Here is a 22,339-nt window from a genome sequence, read left to right on the forward strand (position 1 = left end):
TGACTTTCTTAATCACACATTGCTATTCTGTCATTATTGATACATCAAGATTTTGACATTTTAGACAACGGGAAGCAGCAGCATGTTTATCCCTTTGCCTCACTTAACAGTACAGAGAAGCACAACTGTTTATATTTGAACAAGGTGGGCTCTTCTCATATCTGTTTTTTTTTTTTTTTTAATTGTGTCATGTTTGGATAGTGTAATAAATGACTTCTTAAGTGAGTGGCAGTTTTGATTTCCGCCCCCCCCCCCCCCCCAATATAATATCAAAACACAGTCAACTTGCTAACTGTTTTTCTTTATATATTTTACCTAATGCCTATAATTATTTTCTCCCCTTCAGACAGCCTGTTTTCGAGAAGAGAGAGATGTGTTAGTGAATGGAGATAACCAGTGGATCACAACCTTACATTATGCATTCCAGGATGAAAACTATTTAGTAAGTATTGCTTTTATATGCGTGTGTGTGTAAATGCAGAGTCTTGGTTGTGGTTTGAGACAGAAAAGTAAAAGTAATTTATTTTTTAATTCTGTGTTCTGGGCCATACAGACCATGTGAGGATCTGTGATTTTTCCATAAAGTTCTAAAGGGTGGAGACTGGTCAGAAACTTTGAAAGTTTTGCTATAAATACCTCAGGAAGGCAGGTTTGTTTTCAAAACCACTTTGCATTTGTTGATAAACCTTGGTCTTGTTGCAGATTCTTTCTTACAAGTTGTCATTCCAGTTTAATTGGATTCATAAAATTAAAAGTGCACTTACTAATGAAGATTTTCTGTTTTACTTTAATTTTTTATGATTAACCATGCTTATTGTTTTACAGAGAGAAATTGGGAGTAGCTGTGTTTTGAAACAACTTACTGTTTTGAGGGCTTAAACTCAGTAAGCTGTCACAAAACAATAAAATGTTATTACAGCATGGAAGAATGCCACTAAATGCTCATAAATAAGAGTTGGAAGCTGTAGTTGTAGATTAAAATGTCTCTGTTTTGTTATTTAATTTTTGAGTATTTTGAATGACTCACAAAAAGAAACTAATATGAAGAGAAGTGGCCAATTTTCTATAAAATCTTTCCCACTTAAAAAGTGTTTTGATTGTGATACAGTTTCGGTAATATTCATGCCTGAAAAAGTAAACAGCTATGCATTGATGGCTTTTGATTATTTGGGTTTTGTTGCCCTGTGCTTTGGATTCTCTATCATTAGCAATTCTAATATTTTTTTTTTAAATCTACTATACAGCCACAGTAATTTTTTCTTCCTAGTCTGTCCAATACAAAGAGTGCTATGCATGGAACTCTTGGAGACTTGCAGTGTTTTTTGCCATTACATTGCACTTTCTCCTGTCAGTTTAGATGCCTGGGGATCCATGGGTTTTGGTAGATTTGTATAGAAATGGGGCTCTGCGTTTGTAAGTCTAACTGTTGGCGTAAATACCTCCCAGCCAGCTTCCTGCTTTGTTAATATGGACAGTAAAAAAACCTCATTAATTGTGTAATTCTGATCTTATCATTAGCAACACTTCAAGGAGGGTCTTATATATTCCACAACAGCCTGATAGAATTTGTTTTATTCTTGCCAGTTTCCTTGCTTCCTACTAAGCACAGAGCAGGTTCTGTTCTTCATTTTTGATAGTCTGCTGACAGGAGCTAGTTCTGCAGCCTGCTGGGCAAAATATCAGGAATACTGAGAGTTTGTATCATCACTAGTTCTCCATATGCTTTTTATTAAAATCACATGTAACACAAGTGGCCTTTAAAAAAAAAAAAATCTGTGTAGATTGAGCAGTAGGTGTGCTTGAGCAGTGACTGTTGCTTGCCTTGAGATGGACCTCCACAGAGTGGAGAACTGGACAGAGTGAAAACTCATGAAGTTCCACAGAGAGAAAGGCAGTGCCCTGCACCTGGGGTGGAATAAAAGAAATCCAGTACCATGCTGAGGGCCAGCAGCTTTACTTGAGGTCCTGACAGGTAACAAGCTTAACTGTGCCGTGCACTCTCACAGTAAAATAGGCTAGGAGTGTTCTGGGCTGCAAGGAAAAGTGTGGCCAGCAGGTCAGGGGAGGTCCTTCCTCTCTGCTCAGCCCTGCCCCACCTGCACCTGAAGTGCTGTGTCCAGATCTGAGTTCTCCAGGGCAAAAGAGAGATGGAACTACTGGATCAAGTCCATTGCAAGGCCAGAAAGAAATTGAGACACTGGGGAATCCTTCCTGTATGAAGAGCTGGGATTCTTCAGCCCAAATAAATATAGTATGGAGATGAGGCTTATCATCAATGTATATAAACACCCAGCGGAGGCAATCAAGACAAGGGAGACAGATTCCTCTCAGTGGTGCCTGGGGAGAGGACAGGAGCCAGTGGACACAACCTGAAACATGTAGCATTTCATCAGAAAACGAGAAAACCCTTCTTTATTGGGAGATACTCAAACCCCAGCTGGAGAGTCATCATCAGCCTTTTCTAGCTGATCCTGCTTGAGCAGATGAGGTCTGAAGATGTGTCTTCCATGAAATGAATCTGTGAATTAGGATTAAATACCTGTAATAAGCTTCCACTAGTTACTAGAATTTTAAGTTCTTAAATCTATGCTTTTTCTTTCTCCTGGAAAGATGGTGCTGTTGTACAGTAGTATATTGAGAAGTACTTGAGACTTGGATAGATATGGATGATTGTGTACATTTAGAAAGTATTTTTAAAGCGTAAAAAGCCCTGTTTTTTATAAGGACATGGATATTTGACATTGGATATTTGACGGAATTTTTTAATGTTAAATTTAGTTTTTAGATTTAAATTACATTCCTACATGTGTATTCATTTTCAGCTTAATACCCTGAGTTACAGTTTAAGTGTTGGCTTATTCAAGGAGTTGAAGGTTTCTGTGTCATTAGGCTATGTTGCTCTTTCAAACATAGGAAGAGGTGCAGAATCCTGTGTTTTAAGAGCCAAAATTCCATTGTTTTGTTATATCCAGTAGGTGAGTTGCAGAGGTTTTAAAAGTGCTGAAGAATGAGTTCAGAGGTCCCACATCAGTTAGGAGAATCTGAAGAGTTTTGGTTTTTTTCAGTATACTTTCAAAGCAGTAAGTTCAGCTCTTGGAGATGTCTGTACAACGCATCGCGTAATAATCAATATCTGAAGTTCCAAAGGTTAATGCATTTTCTAAAACTATGAAACACAAGAAAGTAATGCAATCAATCTTGTTCCAAACGGAGCATAGGAGCCCCACTGAATAGAAGATACTTATCTTCTATAAGGATTGTGAGCATAATTTAAGAAGTTTATTATTCCTGTCACAAAGCAACAGATGAAAATTTGACTATCAACACATTTAAAATCTTGTGGAAATGCCTTTTGTGCTTTCTTATGCACTTAGAATCAATGAGGATGTCCATGTTATTCTGTATCAAGCTGTTAAAATCTTGGTTCATCACCCTTATTATTATGGAAAATATGAGGGGAAAGAAACAGATGTAGGATTTCTGCCTGCCCCTCATTTTCCTTAGAGCTGGCATAATTTTGCAGATTTTTTTTCTTCATATTTTAGTGTCTTTTTCTGAAAATGGGAAAGGCGAACATGTTAATGGAACTAATATAAATAGTCCCTTAGGTTGTGTTTTCAGAATTTTGAAGAAACCAATCAGGGTATACATTATTACATTTTCAATATTTTTTATTATTTATGGTCTTCTTAAGAGTTGCTACTTCAAATGCAGATAGGCTGCCTTCCTGTAAACAGACTGGAGCTCTAAGCAAAAACTTTCAGATAGTCTAGTGGAAATTTATTCTCAGGGATATGGTTTGATTCTTGGGGCTGTCCTGTGAAGGGCCAGGACCTGGACTTTGGTGATCCTGGTGGGTCCCTTCCAGCTCAGGATATTCTGTGATTATAATTAACCTGTCCACAATGATGTTTGAAGGTAATGTCTTAGCAGTGCATGTTAAATTAGAAGGTTTATAATTAGTTTGTTTGCTATAATTAGTTTGATTTTTTTTTTCTTTTCCCTATTTGCCCTTTCAGGTGCTGTTTCATAATTAAAACAAAATAAACTAAGCTGAAATATATTAATCCTGAGTTTCACGCTTAAGTTTCACTTTTTCCAGTCATTTTAACTATGTTGCTAAAAGAAATGGCATTTTATTCTGTATATCCAGTAAAATTCGGAAAGGCTCTGATTTCTTTAAAGTCTTTGCATCCACTTTTATAGCTGACAAGTTTTATGTTTCATTAATACATAAGAAATCAATATTTTTCTCCATCCTTTCAGTTAGAGAAGGTGACATGTATTTTATGTTGCCAGGTCCTGTATCATGTGTAATGTCAACAGTTTCTGGAATTATGCTGTGGGTCACTGGAAATCTCTCAGACTTCGCCTTAATCTGAATTCTAAAAACTTTACTCTCCAAAGTAATTTCTTTAATGGGAAAAGAAGATGGTAGGAAAAAAGGGAAGGGAAAGCCTTGGAAATTAGGGCAACATAAATGAGATTACAAATTAACACACTTGTTTCATTTTTATAGGTCTGTGCTTTAATCCTTACTCCTTTAGCATTCCAACAAAGGGCGCTGTTTTCTTAAGGGAATTGAGAGGATCTAAATATTTCATGTTTGGTGATGGGACTGTGGATGAAGTTGGTACTATTTTGCCATGAGGTTTACTGTATTTGGGGAGGTATAAATATGAAAGATATTCAAGTAGGCTAAATGTTAAACTGCAGCTGAACGACTACTGTTTTCAGAGCACCTAAGCATCTTGGTTAGTTTTTTCATAGTCATAATAATTTTTGCAGTGAATTAATTTACGTGCTTCCATGAGTATTTAGTCTTTGATTCACTCAATAAGTTGTGATGCTTTTCCCCTTCACTCTGTTCTCTTCTCCTTCTCACTCCATAGTACCTGGTTATGGATTACTATGTTGGAGGAGACCTGCTTACATTGCTCAGCAAGTTTGAGGACAGACTCCCTGAAGATATGGCTCGTTTTTATTTGGCTGAAATGGTGATAGCCATCGATTCAGTCCATCAGTTGCATTATGTTCACAGGTGAGTAATAAGAGCTCCAAATTCCTGTTGGAGTTATGGAGAGTTACTTGATGGAGTGAAGCTAGTTCCTTTTATAAGGCTTTAAGTTGGTAACAAGTGCTTGCTGTGATAGTGAGCACGACAGAACCGATCTCTCTCTATATTGTGGTGATTGGAGCTGTTGCTAAACTTGTATATGTAGTCAGAGGCATGAATGAACCTTCAAAAGCATCTCATGAACCTTGCACAATGGCTCGTTGGAGAGTTGATGATCCATAATTTATAAAAGCAAAACTGGAAACCTGCTTGTGAATGTGAACAACTTTGAACAGGTTTATTGAAAGGTCAAATTCTGTTTCTTCATTAATCTGTTTGATTTATACTGAAGCTGAAAACACATCACTTTCTGCTTTGAATGTTTTTTCAGCATTTTCTTTTGGACTTAGGTCCAAAAGTCCTTAAACTATAATGACTTTTGGACTTAGGTCCTATAGTCCTCAAAATAAAGTGAAGGCAGCTAAATGAATGGAAGCACTTAAATTGTGTTGCTTATCTTTACCTTAGTGTGTATGTGTGTGTGTGTATATATGTATGTATATATAAATCCTGTGTTCACAGGAAAATATTAAGTCATTTGTGTCTAGCTTTTTTGGAGATCATGATTGATTTTTTCCCCAAAACTAGCATCATCTTTTCTTTGATACATCATTCTCTGCTGAACTCCATGGTAATTCTTGTGTGCAGAGGAAAAGGTTATCTTACAAGAGGCAGAATCTTCAAATGCACTCAACAGATGTACTTGACTCTGACAGAAGTCAGGAGGAAAACTCCCAGTTCTTTAAGCTGAATCATTAAGTTGGCAGAATGAGCTCGTTTGATACATCCATCTATCCCCCTTAATTAGAGTCTGTACTAACCATGTCCTCTTTTACTGTTCCCACTTGGCTGTTTCACTGCAAAAAGGTGTGTGAGGGGAGTAAGGGCGGATTTAGAGTTGGGATTTTTTTGTCCAAAGGTGTATTGTGATTGGTTTTGGTTTGTTTCTGGGTTGGGTTTTATTTCCTTTGGAATTCTGGCTTCTCATGAGAGAGCTTGTGGGGTGGTGCTGAACTGCAAATCACTATTCTAGAATAGTTTGAAGTCTGCTAGTTTTGCTGAAGAACTGTGCCTACCTGTTGAAGCCAGCTTGGTGTGATAGTGTCTCATGGAAAAACCCAGAGTACTTTCCTTGAGTACTGAAGATTTGAACTGTGTGATTTCTGCCTCTTTTTTGTTTTGTTTTGTTTTTTGCTTAGGATCTGATGTGAAAGGTTTTTGCATTCAATTTAATTTGAATCTAATTCTTAAAATGTGTTTGTGGGTAAATTGGTGAGACACTATCTGCTGTTGCCAGGTCTTTTACCCAGTAAATCTGCCTATGGAGCAGTAACTCTTTCCAGAAGAACAGATTCTTCCTACTTTCTCCTCTAAACAGATCAAAATCTTTGTTATTCAGTACTGCTAGTATGTAATGTGCAACAGATGTGACGTTTCCATCCTCAAACAGTAGTGTCCCCAAGATTAAATAGGTGCTGGTGAAAAATTTGGGATGAAAATAGTAGCATTGCAGTTGAAAATAAGATGCTAATTATTATGCTTGCATATTTACACATATGAATTTTTAACAACAAAAAAAGCCCCTATGCGTTTTCGGTCCTTTGTTGTTTGATTTGTGGCGTTGCCAGTGAGCTTCACATTCATAAAGTTCTAAATGCCACTTTGGCATTTTATCATTAGTGCTGCTGTAATACAATGCCTGTTTATAAAGGCATGTTTGGCAAGATTAAAAATGTAAAGAGCACTTGAGTATATGTTAAATGATCAGCCTTTGAAATGAGACCTATTTCACTGTTATTTTTATTAAGATGTTTGCAACTGGTAAAGCAAAAGAAAGGAAAAGAAAACACATCATCTAAATGCCACTAATGCTCTTTTCCTGAAGGCTTAACCATGGTGGCCACATCCTTTTTTTGGGAGTGCCTTGCACACAGCAAAGGATGTAGGAGAAGGAGGAGGAAATAGTGCTAAAAGCTGGATTAATGTAGCAGCTGCAGTAGTGGTATTTCAGATGAATAGCCAGTGTACATCAGGATTTGATCTGGGTTGTTGCTACTGAACTAGAAACCATGCTTTAGGCATGTTTTGGTCAAGGTTCTATTCACACAGTAAGATAGCAGATTGCTTTGTTTTGTTTCCTTTTAGTGCCCCAGTTCTTTCAGGATAGATTTTCACATTAACCATTCATAGCGGTGGACTTTGATGGTAATTTTCTGGTTTTCTGTGAATGTTTTTGTACTTCTTAAAAATGGTATTTCTGTTTTTCTTCTAAGTGTGTCACTCCTTTTGTGCCTTTCTAGCATCAATCACTTTTTAGTTGTCAGTTTTGTTTGGAAGTGATGTTGATTTCAAAAGCTGTTTGTATGCCAACCATTCTGATGTCAAATGCAAGACACTTCCCTTTCCTAAAGTACATTGGCCAAGATTCTGAAATGTCAAATACAAACAACATCAGCATTACTTAAACCACTGTATTTCAGGTTTTCAGTTCCAAATTTGAATGCTATTTCTGCACTAGCATTGTGGGACTGCAGGATGAATTTATAGTGTGAAGGAGATGAAAATCGAGGTATTAATAAAATTATGCAGATAAAGTGCATAGTGTTTTTGAAGCTGTTTCCTGATACCTAATGAAATTAAGAAAAAGTAAAGTTGCTGGCTAAAAAATAACACCAGTACTACCATTTTTTAGGGTATTCTTAATGTTTTCTCAGGTTCTATCCTCTTTTTAGTTTCAGCAAATATGTGATCCAATATTTCTGAGATAATATCAATCAAAACAGAAATCTTGGATAATTGATTTCTGTGAACGAATCTTGTGGTATTTTACCTGATAGCTAAATGGTGGCTCAGAATGTAAACAAAATGTCCTTTTCTTTAGTGTCTTAGCTTTTGCCATTGGTTTGAATTCAGTAGCACCGGTGCTACCAAGTGGTGTTGAGAGCTCCAAGGCTACCTTTAGAAAGGAAACTTCATTGAAGTTAAATGTATGTGCAGCTGTTGAAAATGAGAAAGAAAGTATATATTTGTATCTCTCACAAATTCACAACTTCATTGGGAAGCTTACACCTAACCCTGATCTCTTCAATTGCAATTTGTACCAATGAAGTGATGCTTGCTTATAGACCAAGGTTAAATATTATCTTGTGCCAGTCTTCCGGAAATTGAAGTATCATACAGGTTAAGATTTCCCATTTATTAGGAATCAACATCAATTTGTCTTATACTTTTATATATATTTTAGGACCTTTCTTTTTTTCTTTTTTTTTTTTCCCCTCTGAAAAAAAGTCTCTAATTGCATTGATAATTATTTTAGTTTCAAGGTTGTGTTGTTGCTTAATTCCCTATGGCATATGTTAAAAGCTTATATGTGCATACATTATCACATATCCAGGTGTGGACTGCAGTAAAACTCTTCTCGGTTTAAGCTAGGTAGCTACCCTTTGTTTATGCATGTTGTGTTACCACAAACACATAACAATTGTCTTTCCTACAACACCTTTATGATTTTATGGGTGAACCAGGTGTTCTCTCAGTTTAAAGCAGAAATTCTTAGTTTTGTCTAAATCCTTTAGAGTAAAAAAGACTGGAGGAGGCCTGTCTGCCACAGTATGAATTTTTCCCTGAGAATTGGAGAAGATGCCCTCTGGACAGGAACTTGTCCGGGGCACACTCAGTGTGCCACTGGTGGCTTTGCACACCCCTGCCCTGTCTGTGCCACTGCCTTTTGTGCTGTCTTCCAAGGCAGCCCCTTAGTAAGGGTACATCTAAGTCTGTCTCTGTCCTAAATTTAATTTGGGGCATTACGTTTTTTTGAAAGGAACAGAACTGTAAGTGTTAATGTGCTTAAATAGTTTTCATCTTGACTTTCTTTCCTCCACCTATTTTATTCTGTGCAGGGTAGCACAGTGATTCAGGGCAGAGCTAATTTGCAGCTAGGGAGTGTTCAACATTTGGACACATGATCCTCCAGACCACTGCAAAAATATCCATTTAAAATAGTTTCCATATATTGGCACACACCCACATTAAACAATCATCTTTTTCTATTGAATGGTAAAGCAATCCTTAGTTACCTTCTTACTAAGAAAATATTTTGGGAAGATTATGAAATGCCTGTGTTAATTACTATTTTTGTTGGTTAAGTTTATGGGAGGATAGTTAAGACTACAGGGCAAACTCTTTAGGTTACATACATGTCAGGTGTTGTCTTTTGCATGTGAAAAGATAGGCATGCAAAGTGTAAACACACCCACTTCCAGAAAATATGTGAAATTCCAGGTAGCTCCATCAGGGTGTTTCTGGATTTCTGGTTGCTGTTGTCTTTTAGTTGGAAGGATTTTAGCGTTCTAAACCAGATACCTGATCTTATTTTTCTCTTCAGATTTTCTATATCAGCTTCTGAAATTTAAGCTGAGCTTCACTGGAACATTTGGGTTCTTAAAATGTAGAGCAGCAGAATTCTCTGAGGAAGTGACATCCTTTCTGAGAAGTACTGAACATTAGGGAATAAATCCATTACAGGCATAAAATAACTGTCTATTCCCTACCAAGCCAGACTCTTTGCTTTTAACAAGAAGGTTCTATTTGTCCTCAGTAGAAATCATGTTAGGGACATCCCTGAAATATTTACTGTCAGCAGGCAGCTGAAATCTGGTATCCTTTGTAGGATGCGTTTCACTTTCAACTGTAAGTTTCAGTGCCAGCATATCCATTTTTGACTTGCTGAATAAGTGGTTTTCTGTCTTCTGGGTGTATCCCATCTTTACTGATCATTAATTTGCTTAAGTGGAAAATTTAGGGGTGGAAGGCCCATCTTGGGAGTTAGCTGCATTGCGCGGTGTGTCTGAGTTGAGTTGGCACAAGGATGAGCCAAGTGCTCTGGCCTTTGGTAAAGTGAGCCCTCATTGTGGGTTTGAAAGAAAGCAACGTCGTATTTTAAATGTTTACCAAACTTTGCAACAGACATAATGTGGAATACACGCATGAAGATGTCCTTACAAAGTGCTGAGAGTGAAGGAAACGAGTAGAAAAATAAGGAAAAAATAACATCGGATTATTTTGATAGTTACTGAAAATGTATTGCTTTGAAATGTGTCATGGTTTAGTTTTACACGGAAAACTGCAGGACAGAAAGTTATTTTAGCGAGTGTTTAGTAAACCAGTGCTTTCTTGCAAGGTATTCTGTGACGAAGGTAGGAGAGCTCAGTGAGTTGTTTCCACTCCATTTTTCCACTGAGGAGGGGCTGGATACAAAGGTTATCTGGGCCTTGGTTCTGCAGCGTGACCTTGTATGGTACAAACGCTGGCAGCTGCTCTCAAAGTGTGCCCTCGGGGTGGCACCTGACCTGCGCTGAGGCCTGGATGAGGTTAATGCTGTTTGACTACAATTCATCGGTAGGACTTCCAAAGGAGCTTGCCATGACCTAGAAGTATTTTGAAATAAAAGGCCCACAGATGCTTGGAGCGCCGAGAGCTAGTGGATCGCACTGGCTGTACGGCACGGAGAAGGCAAATGGTTTCTTAGAGTGTCTCATGGGAGTGTTAATTTGAGTGAAAGCTGTGTACTGAGTGACTGAGCTGGTGTGGACCTATATGTATATTCTGTGTTATTGAAGCAGAAGGAGTTTAAAAACCCTGAAACCAGCCCCTTAAGTGATAGAAGCCTTGAGCAGTCCTTTCAGCAGAGGTGCCTTTACAAATGTACTCTTGGACCTTTTTTTCTCCCATTGTTCCTCTCTGCCCAAGCTCCAGGCGTTCCTTCTTTGCTGAAACAAAGGCTTGTGGCACTGTGCAGGGACACCAGGCCAAGTGAGAAGTAACTTTCCATTTTAACTGACCTGGGTCAATTCTTAATGTTACAGAGAGTAGTAGGAATTTGTTTTAAGCCAGTCTTTCCAATAAAAACATGGTTCATTACATTGAGCCTGTTTCTCCCCTGCATCCCTTGAGTGGTACTTGGGATATCTGACAATGTGATTTTAAAGCAGAAGGGGCATGAGAAACAGTTGGAGTATCATAAAGGTATGATATCCTCAGCTTACAGTAAGACCTTCCCCTTTAATGTTTGACCTCCTAACAGAGGAGGTTGTTGATTATTGTCAGCTGAGGAAGGCTGGCATTACAAGGACTGCACCTCTCCTTTCTTTCAGAGTCCCTACCTGTCCTTTAGCTGGTACTAGTTCTCCTTTACTAGAAGGGAGACTCAGGAAAAGGGGGAGTGCGTAAATTAAGGGTTTCTACTTTTTTCATGTCAATTTGTGCACCTTTTGGACGAGATTGCTCAAGAGGCAGATGGATGTGAGCGCTCTGCCAGATGGTATGTAATCCCCCTTAGGTAGGAATTGGTTGTGATTGTCGTAAAACAGAAGTGTTTAAACCCTCCTAAAAGTGAAAATGAAGGAGAGAGACAAGAAATAGAATTTGATTGGAAGGGGTCCTTTTTAACTCTTAAGGGGAATATTATTAATGCCTGAAGTTTTCTGTAGAAAAACCTTTGGTCTTCCCTTCCAAGGAATAATATTTAAAGCAACACTCAGAGGATGCTAAATGCAATGGAGCTTTCCAAGAGCTCCTGCTGCCTCTGGCGTAAGGATTGATTTGATTTCTGTGGTGTTCACAGAAGAAAGGTCCATGTTAGAACAGTCATAGCTCTGGCATGAGATCAGTTTCAATGTTTAATGAAATTGGAGGTGTTCACAGAATTCAATAACTTCTTTTGAGGACAAAACAGTCCCATTTGCAAGCTGTTTTTTTGCAAGTGAAGCTATAATTTTACACTCATTCTCTTCTGATCATTTAGGACCTGGAAATACTGTTTCCTACTACTTTCTTTGATATCCAAAATCAACATCAGGAAAGTAGGACAAAAACATTTTTCTTATTTTTGAAATTATAGTCTCTGACTGTGGTTCTGAGGGTGTAATTAGCTCTTTGTTTGGGGACCAAGACAGACTTGGTAATTAACTTTCAGTGATTTTGTTGTTGTTCCTTAAGTTCAGAATGATGCAGGCAGAAATGAGGATGGCAGTTGTGTGATAGATTCTTCATTATTCTCAAGTTTTTTGTTATTTGGAAAGGAAACTATCTGCCTCATTTTGTATTCTACAGACCTTCCATTTCATTATTTCTTTGTGAACACAATATTTATTTCATAACTACCTCCTTTCATAGGGTCTCCAATTTTTATTTATTAATGCCTCGTGTGTTCCTCAAGTTCCTTCTTGAAATACCTTTCTTTTATGTACCCTTTGCTTCCTTTTTAGTATTTGAAATACAATTGAGTTTATATTATTTGATTACATAAGATTAGAAGCTGCACTGAACAAATTCATTATCATTATCTGACTTCAGATGTCATGTGGATTTGTCGTTGCATAAATAAGCAAAAATAACTTGGCTTTACCGTCAGATATTCCTGCAGTGTTGATATAAAACCTGAGATGCTTGAATGTATTATGAAAAGTGTTTTAAAACCTGGTTTCTTGCTAGAGCATTCTTCCTAGAGGATATTTGGTGGATTTGGAATGAAAATATCTGAAGTAGCTGAACTTTCAGATCTGACAAGTAGAAATTTGATGCTTGAATTTCTGAGTTGAATGGCTGTTGCCTCAATCAGTAAATGTAGTACTTCCTTTTTTTTCCTAGTAAATTATGATAACCTTGTAAGATATCTTATTGTAATAAGATACAAGGACAAGAATCTGACTCCTGGAAGGACAATTAAGGAAGTATTAGTCCAAATAATCTTGTCTGCATTGAAACTGTTCTTCCTTCCCTCTTGCATTTCTGTCTTGCATTTCCCTCTTGCATATCCAGAAGAGCTATTGTTGCACTGCTAGAGGACCCTACCTTGTGTTCCTTTTTAATAACAGCATAATACTGCTGGCTTTTGACTTCTTAAATGAGAAAAAAAAATAGGTCACTTAACATCCTGCAAATTAGAATACTGCTTACCAAGCAGATGCTTGCATGAGGTCAGGCTTGGTTCAGTTGTGGAAGGTTCTGTGGTTGGGGTCAGGGAAGCAAGACCTTGTGGAGCTTTATCTGAAAAGTTGTATTAAAATCTTTATTGACTCAGGTGCCGTGATGTTTGTGCTGTTCAGTTTTTCTTTATTAGCTATTGGGGGGCAGCCTTTAGCATTTCTTCATGCAGCAGAAAGCAGTGATATTGCTGCCACTGTAACTCAGTAATTCTTAATCAGATACAGTGTGTGAAGTCCTGGAAAAGGGCATTAGAAAGGTACAAAGAGAAAGGATGGCTTAGATGAGAACCGAACAAAAGGGAGGAAGGGATAAAATCTGGTCTGCTGCTACAGTAGCAAAGTTATGTCTTCTTCATATAGGAAATTGAACTAGCACAGAGAGGAATTTACTTTTATGTAAGTGCAGCTCCTTTAAGTTTAAGAGCTGAAAATTCAGCCTGTAAGTTTCTTTCCGAGATACTTCTTAAAAGATATCTTTGCTTTTTTTTAAGCAAGCATTGTTCCTTATGTCCGAAGGAAATTATTTTTTACATATGCAATTTGAATACAAAGGCTTTTCCAATGGCACTTTATTCTTAATAAGTGTAATTTTAGTGTGTTTGAGCAAACAGTAGACACTTTATTTTTTCAATTATTTTTAAATTTCTGAGATGTTTTTCTGCCAAGCAACTGCAAGTACTGGATATATGGGGATTTAGTATTTAGACCAAATGCATTTCTTCCTTTGTAGCCTCTGGCTACAGTTCCTTCCTTAGACTGTTGCTCTCAGGAGTTTTATGCCAATGTCACAGAGCTTATTATATTTGGATCATGCCTTTCAATATGGTTTGTTTGTTTTCTAACAGCAACAAAAGCAAAAGACACATACTGAACTATTTATGTCATATGTCTGTTGCTGCATGACATGGTAGAGAAACTGTAGACATATGCTTCAAGCCTGGTCTGGCTTATTCCCTCATGTTTCCTTGCCTTTTGGTTGGAATAAAGATTATATTACAGGTTGAACCTGCCCAAACACATTCTAAATGCCTTATGGGACGAGAGATTTTAGGTTATATTTCTATTATTTTCCTTGTTTCGTAAGAATTAACGTATTGTTTTCATATTATTTCCCTCAAATTATAATCTTTTTGTTGTGATTTAGGGGCTTACCTGTTAATTGAGCTATTGCTTTTTTGTAAGATTTGCTTTAAAAAAATTAAAATATTCCTGTGTTAAAGGATGAAAATGCAGTTTTGATCTCTAGGGGAGTAATCTTCTGAAAAAAGCATGTGCTCACAATCCTCCTCAGATGCCAGAGATATCATAAGCTGATTTTAAGCTAATTTTGCTTATAAATGTTTTGTTATGTTATATTTATACAAGCATGCTTCATTTTTTAATATGCTTCCTTGTCTGTATGCTGCAGTATTTTTAATTAACCAAAGAGAAATTGTTACCAGAACTGCTTCCATACTGATTAATTTGGTGCACTAAAATCTTTGTACAGCTGCATTTGCAGGGCTGGCTCAGTGACTGGAAAGAGGTGACTTTACAGAGGGGGCCACATGGACACAGTGATAAGCAGAAGCCACAAGAGCTTTAGAAAGCCTTGCAAAACCAAATAAGCAAAAGCTGAAAGATGTTTCACAGTAATTCTTGACAATGAGGTGGTGAATAGGGTCAACTGGGCATCCCATTTAGGTATATTGGAGTTTTACCCACTCTGGGAATTAGAAGATAGCTTATCATATACTCATTTAATATATGAAGAAAATGGAGTACAGGCTTAGTGAAAAATAAACACTGTGTGTAATTTCATGTGAGGGGCATATTTTCAATTTTATGGCAGAGCAGTAGAGCTGTGGAGTTTGAGTTCAGGTTAATTTTGCCTCTGACATGGTAGGCGTAGTGACAGCCGAGCTACAGCTGAGAGTAAGTGGAACTCTATGATTATGAATACTTAAAAAAAGGCAAGTAGGTTTGGAGACTACAATAAATAAGGTAAAATAAGAAATCCACATGTGCTAAATTTCAAAGACTGGTTTTGGTCAGGGGACAGTGTTGCAAAATAGAAAGAAGAACTGGAGAGTATAATGTTTCTTTGTGTGCATCTTACTTTAAAGAGTTTAGTAGTGGTGAAAAAATAGGCAAATTTCTTTGCCATCATGACTATTTGGTTTTGGTTTGTTTCATATTATCGGAGCAACAGTTACATTTTGGCATGTTTGGTAGCCTGATTAGAGTTTGTTTATATGTATGTCAAAATTTTAGGAATTTCTTTTACAGATAAGAACTTCTGAAATAGTGTTTCATGACAATGTTGAGTATGGTCATTCTTCAAGTTGTTCTTTAATCTTAGAGTTGTCAGACAACTTGTAAAATTTTAATGTCAAGGATTTTATTTTAATGTCAAACATTATATGAGATGACATTTTGGAAAGAACTTGTGTTATAGCTGCAGTACTTCTCACTCTGCTAGAATATTTCTCCCAGTGAAACCAAGAGCCATGGTTCTATCACACTGTAAAGGTACAGATGAAAAATAATGATTTGGTGTACTCAGTTCCTTCTCTCTTACAGTTGATAAGCTTTCGGTGTATATGAGAAGTTTCGGCTGTTACACTCACCAGGAAGGTATTTACATTTTGCACTGTTAAGTGTAAGCTGATTTCTGTTATTATAGTCTTCAGTTTAGTCACTTCTGTATGTGTGGTGTGATATTCCAGTCTTCCCTGTTGCTTTTCAGCTTCGTAGTATCTACACATATTATGAGCGTGCATTTATTTTTGTGCCAGGTTTTAAAGTTAAAATGTTAAATCAGTTTCAAAACTGATCCCAGAGGATCAGCAGTAATAATCTCCATCTGATTTTATTTCCTCTTTCAGTACTATGCAATCATCTCTCCTTTAGCCAGTTTATTATCAATACCTTTTCTAGTGCTGTCATTTGTTCTCACAGTGACGCTTTCTCTCATGTGAGAAAAATTAAAAATATTTTAATATGGAATTGTGTCTCAATCCATAATACTGTGACAAGAATTACCTGATCCTGGTGAATTGTGCACACAAAGGAATTCAGATTTTGCTCCCAGTGTTTGCATGGCATAATGTGTTATTCCTCGTAGTCATTCTAAGTATTACACACTATGTTTAAGGAAGTGGAAGTTGTTTAGTGTCAGTATAGTCTACATGCTTTGTGCCTGATTAATTGCAACAGGTCCAAATAATATGCTCTTCCTACTCACCTGTGTCAAAAACCTGGTATTTCTTCTAAGAATGTATAATCTAAAAAATGGTAGAAAATTTAAGTAAGAAAAGTATGATTTACAGTGACAGCACTTGTCAATGGACTCAAAAGGAAATTGCTGTCAAATCACCAGTCCTACTTAAACATTGAGTCAGCCTTTGCTACCTTGTTTCTTTAAAACTGTAGTTTCTGGAAAATATTTGTCTGAGAGTCTGTATTACTAATGTCATGGTTGCTTTTGACAGTCAAATGCTTAAGAGAGGTGTGAATGCTGAAATGTAAAATATCATCATTGCCAGTTGAATATTCCAAGAGAGATTAATTTGTCTCTTGTCAAAAAAATCAGAATCTGAGTTCTGAGGAAGTCATGGAAAGCAGTGTGATATTTTTGTGTTGTGATCTATGATTCAAAACTAGACATTTGCATGCCTTCTCACAGATTTAGTTCCAATTAAAGAAAACTGATTTATAATAAATGTTTGACTTTACCAGTCTGCTATAAATTAAAAAAAAAAAGTCTGTAATCGAGAATTATGCCAGCTTCATTAGAAACACAAACACAGAAGCTGCTCAGTGCAGTTTCCCTGGTTAGATAGTTCTGTTATTCCATTCTTCTTGTTCATAATTTTCCTGCTTTTTCTGTGAGTATACCAAAATTAAAAAATTTCTGGCCCATAATTTTAAAAATAATTTAGTAACTTCTGTACTCTGCCAGCAAATGCATTATGCAAATATATACATGAATGCAAAACAGATTTCTGATTTCCCTACTTACCTTATGAACGTGTTGCCAGAACGGTTCTATGTCTGTGCCTGCCAAAACTCTGCCTGTCTCAATGTTTTTGTCTTCCTTCCACCTGGTGTGCAATAACTTGAATGTGTATATCTTAAAGTTTCTTGACAAAACTAACATGAAACCTCTAACACACTGGAGCTTTTTTTTACATATAATTTAGAAAAAAAAAAAATCTAGATTTTCAGTTAAGCATCAAGTGTGTGTCTTCACGTTGCAGGTGCCGATTTCCCTGCGTTAGGAAATGTGTAATGTTTTGGCTGTGCTTGTGTGATTCTGATCAATAGGCATTTCAGAAACTTGTTTGGTCTCTGTTATTGTCTCTCAGTTCCCTAGTACGAGATCAGTGCAGTGTAACGTGTGTGTGGAATATTATCGGCAACATCAAAAGAATCTTCAAATCCCTCTGTTCTGGAGTGATGAAATAATAGAATTGTTCTGAGAATATCAGGAAATTCCTGTTCCCACATGAAAACAGAACATCTTGAACTGGATTGAAGTAGTTTCTGGTATCCTGTTAGAAATTTTGACAAAATCCTATGTAGTTCTTGGGTTCTGTTATGATTGAAATTCTCTGTATCTGGTCTGCTTGAACACATTGCAGTAATTACTGAAAAGCAAATGTACATTTAAAAATGCAGCTTGTATGTGAAGTGGTTGATAGACTGTTGCTAGTGTGGGATTCATACTACAGGCTTTGACTTAATTTGTGTTTTATGGTAATGAGAATTCTTGGCTGAAAGTATCTGATGGTGAGATACTAGTTTGTACAACATTGAAATAGCACCAGTAATAATCTTACTGAAATTGGTAATTACATTAGCAGAATACATTAAGCAGAAGAACTCTGAATGCCTTATCTTCGGTGTGTTACTTTTTGGGCTCATTTCTAGTCTAACAGATCCTTTTGAACCACGGTTTTATTTTAGTGAACATTTATGACATTCAAATCTCAGCTCTGGGTAGGCAGTACTTAACCACTGTCATATAATTTTATTTACTCCTTGGTTCCAGATCCATAAGAAGAAAGAAGGCAATTTTCATAGTCGTTTTAAGCAGTGTTATGTGTATTAAAAGAACCAGCACTGAGTTTTCTATCAGTTTTGCAGGGAGTTGGGCTGTCTTATCTTCACTGTGCTTTTGCCAGGGAGGGTTGGAGATGATCCTTGTGGTCCTTTCCAACCTGGTACTCTATGATCTGTTTAGAACAGGTCACCTCAAACTGAGTACTAAAAACTTGATATTGAAGTAGTGGCCATTGCTTTCTGATGTTTCAACACAGAATGAGAACCTGTCTTTGAGTCTGTGAAAAAGAATAGTAGGTAACTTTGCTTACTTAGGAAGCATTGTTTTCTCTCAATGCTTTGGTAATGGGGTTGATAATGTGAAGAATGGTGGAAAAAAGTGTCTCAATTTTAAAAAATAAACGCTCTGCTGAAAGCCATTTGGCTGCTGGTGAGTTCAGAAAAGGGTCTCCTGGTTGCAGATGAGGCACAGGCACCAATATCTTTGATTTTACGCTTCTGAAAAAAATTCAAACAAGTGTAACTAAGGGGTTTTTTTATTCATACTTTTCCTGATGCAGATCAACTATGACACATGTCCAAAGGAAGCTTCTTATTAACTCTGCTTATGTGTCATGTTAAGAAATCATTTATGGATGCAACAGGTCTACTTGCTAGTTTAAGCTGGAAATTGCTGTTCTTGCTTTAAAAATTTTCTTTTCCATTTGGTTTCCAGAAAGAAAAGCAATGCTTGAGTCTCAGCCAGACAAGAATGATTAATTCATCATTTATCAAGTTACATATCCCTCAGTTCTCTAAGAATTAATGTCAAGACTAGCTAAAACTGCTCATTATACAAGTTTTGAAGTGCATCTTCCGTAAAATTACACATAGCCAAAGACTTACTGTCAGACTCATTGTTAACCATTAGGTGCACCAGAGCCAACTAATTCTACTTAAACAGGCAAGCAACAATGAGATTAACTGTAGGTTAGGTGACTCAAAATAGCAGCTTTGATCCTCCAAGTGACCAGCAATTTAAATGGTGAGGAGACCAGACAGAAAATAAGCATGGGGGTGAGGGAAACAAAGAAGAAGAGGGGAGTGACTTCTGAGCGCTTGAGGGATGGTGTATGTGTCGTACTTTTGAATATTCCTAAATAATTGTTTGTTCTAGGATAGTATTCTCTGAATTTCTTTCAAAATTGTGAATTCAGCCACAGCTTTCACTCAGTAGCTGCAGTTCTCCATTTGAATCTCTCTTTAGGTAATTCAGGCACTTCAGTCGTATCATCCTTAATCTCATATAAAAAATCAGCAATGCTGTGAAGCGTGTAATTTCCTACTATATGTTCTTTCATTGTAACTTCTTGATATGAATTCTGTTGCTGCATTCAGTGATAGGACTAAAAATGAAAAAGCTGGAATCACTTTCCATAGTTTTCTCTGAGATGCAGGCTTGTGGTTCACCTGGGTGCTTCAGCAAACCTGACTCTTGCCTGAGCACCAGCTGACTCTTACCACCCTCCCCTTCAGCTGTGCACAAGGTGCTGCTTTTCAGCATTTTCAAGACTCAAAACTTCTCTATCTGATAAACTTCTTTCTGCAGTTAATGGCTTTTGTTTGAACATCAAATGTGAAAAAGCACAATGGAAAAAAATAATTTGGTTGTTACTAAATAATCAACAGGCAGGCTAGGAATTTGAAGCACATCTTCACATCCTGCTGTTCTCTGTTTTCTGTCCTTTTCATTCTACTTCCATTCATGTTTATACTCTACACCAAAGAAGGGTCAAGGAGCTGGTTTCTGAGGAAAAAAAAGTCCTGGACTGTGTAACATCTTGCTTGGTATCCCATGGTCAGATGAAGGATCAGAGCCTCAGTCTCTTACAGAATTCTCTCTCAAATTCTCTCTGTCTGAAAAATAGACAGGGTAGAAGAACCTCTGACAAAAGACTGATAAAATGAAAATCTAAACCCTCATTATATAGGCCAGAAATCTGTTATTTTGAATGTAATTTTAGTGTCAAAAAGGAAAGCACCCTTTCCTGTCCCAAAACAGTAAAATAAAATTTTTAAAAAACGCCTTTTAAGAAGTATTAGGTACAGGAGTCTTCTGGAGAGTGTCCTAATTCATCTTGCGATCCCTCTAGACATGGTCCGAAACAAACCTCTATAATTTCACACGGAATTAACTTAATACAAATGAAAAGCTAATGCCAAATAATAGTGTACAATGTATTTTCTTTTAGCAGTCAGGGTGAGGTTTCTGACAGAAATGACTCTTTGCCCTGCTCCTCTGTATTGAGGTTTGGGAAGGCTGGTTGTGTTTTGACGCGCCCAGCGTGGCCGCTGTGGTGCAGTGCTTTGGTGCTGCCTTCCCACTGTGACTCCAAACTGAGCAACAAGGCACAATGTTTACTTTTCACCCTTTAAAAAAGTATTTTGGAGTCCTGAGTGATACAGCAAATAAAAAAATCATGTCATGACAGAGGTGGAGAGGATTTTTATTTCTTCACTTCTGCTTTCTTCGTGGATTTGGAGACATTTATGTTCGTCTTCAGCTCCTTCCGCTGCTGGGTTCTTCCACCCTGTGCACTGTCCTCCTTCTGGAGGACTCGTTTGAGGATTTCATGAGAGGGTCATGATGTGATTTCTCTCCTGGCTGTGGAATAGTACACAGAAAGTGATGCCATCCTGTTGCTTGTTTCTTGTCAGTATACACCCTTGCGTGTGTACATCCTGGAAGGACCTCGCTCTCTTTCTTGCTGCCCCCATCAAGGCTTTGATTCAGCCTACACCAAAATTGGTCAGGTTGGTGGCTGACATGGAATGAATAATAACATGAAATAATGTAAATTTCCAGTGAAATACGAATTTTCTTCCTTCCATTGCACATACATAGGTGCTTTTTCTGTCCTTTTCTCTGTCCCTAAAAAAAGTCACTTTGCATTTCTTGTGTTCAACAGCAGTATCTTCTGCTGTATTTAACAACTTGTGAATAGAATTCCTTCAACACAGTTTTTTGGTTTGGTTTGTTGTTTTTTTTTTTTGACAACCAAGAGGTAATAAATGTGATGCCTTATTTGCAATACAGTAAAGAGCATGTTCGATCTGAGGGGAAGCAAGAGATTATCCTAAATTTAGTTTTATTATTTCAGGAGTAGTAGGTTCTTCGCTCCTCACTGTTCTACTTTTTACTTACTCACTAGGAAGAAATCTTCTTTCCTATTAGTATTTAACCTCTATACTGTTAATTTAGGGCACAATTAAGTAGAAAGCAGATTTGGAAAAGCTATAATTTTTTCTGTTGTTTTTGTTCTTTTCCCCACCTCCTCTTTTTTTTCTTGGAGAGGGGTAGATATTCTTAACAACATTGACTTCCATTAAAAAAAGAGGAATCCCAAGTGTCTGTGTGACTGCTGAATAAACCTTTATTGGGTGAAGTACGAGGAACGCGAAGGTTCTGTGCGGCACATTAAAATGGGTGTATAGTAGTGTTGTTTTCGGAAACATTCTTCTTCTGCTGCGGAGTCTTTCAAAAAATAAATGAAATCTGAAGCCCTACTAACCTGGGAGAAGAGCAGTAAAACATATAGGATATAGCAGTGCTACTTCACATATTGCAAGAGCTATGGCAAGTATTTGATGTACGTAGTTGTTCACTTGGGATGGCATTGGTTTTCTTCTTCTTGTAAACTAATTTTTTTAGTCTCCAGGGTTTACTTGCAGCTTTGCATCTTATCTTTGTTTTGTTTCCCACATAACTCAGGAACAACAAACAATTCATTTAAATTTTTGTAATGTGCTCTCGATTCCTGAATAATTTACATGTCATTAAAATATGTTCTTCTTTCTTCTGTGTTTCTCCCCCTCCCTTTAATACATTGTTAATAACTTTTTTATTGCTGATCAAATAAATGGATGGGGGTAAGATAAGATCAACCTCATATTAAGACTATATATCCTTCTTTTGGAAAAACAAAAAGCATGAAGTGGTCTCAGAACTCATTTCTGCACAGGCCCCCTTTTCCCTCACCTCCCATAATTCTCAGTATTTATATCTGTGTACTTGTTCCTGGAGGAAGATAGAAAAAGACCAAGGAGGAGTTGCCATGGGATGAAGTATGGATCCAGCAGGTTAGTTTGTTTCTTGATCAATCCCAGAAATTTTCTAGTGACTTGCGACTAATAGCTTGCTTAAGCTCAGGGC

General features: G+C 37.2%; 1 protein-coding gene across 4 annotated transcripts in view; it reads left to right on the forward strand.

The window, feature by feature from the left end:
• The window catches only part of CDC42BPA (CDC42 binding protein kinase alpha), a 182,370-nt gene that overhangs the window by 68,589 nt on the left and 91,442 nt on the right, over positions 1-22,339 (forward strand). For all 4 annotated transcript variants that reach the window (XM_058419709.1, XM_040057917.2, XM_058419710.1 and 1 more), the window contains exons 5-6: positions 347-442; positions 4,893-5,041. In XM_058419709.1, the coding sequence (XP_058275692.1) occupies positions 347-442; positions 4,893-5,041 (245 nt within the window). The remainder of the gene's footprint in view (positions 1-346; positions 443-4,892; positions 5,042-22,339) is intronic.

This window comes from Hirundo rustica, chromosome 3 (assembly GCF_015227805.2).
Source record: "Hirundo rustica isolate bHirRus1 chromosome 3, bHirRus1.pri.v3, whole genome shotgun sequence".
Taxonomy (NCBI): Eukaryota; Metazoa; Chordata; class Aves; order Passeriformes; family Hirundinidae; genus Hirundo; species Hirundo rustica.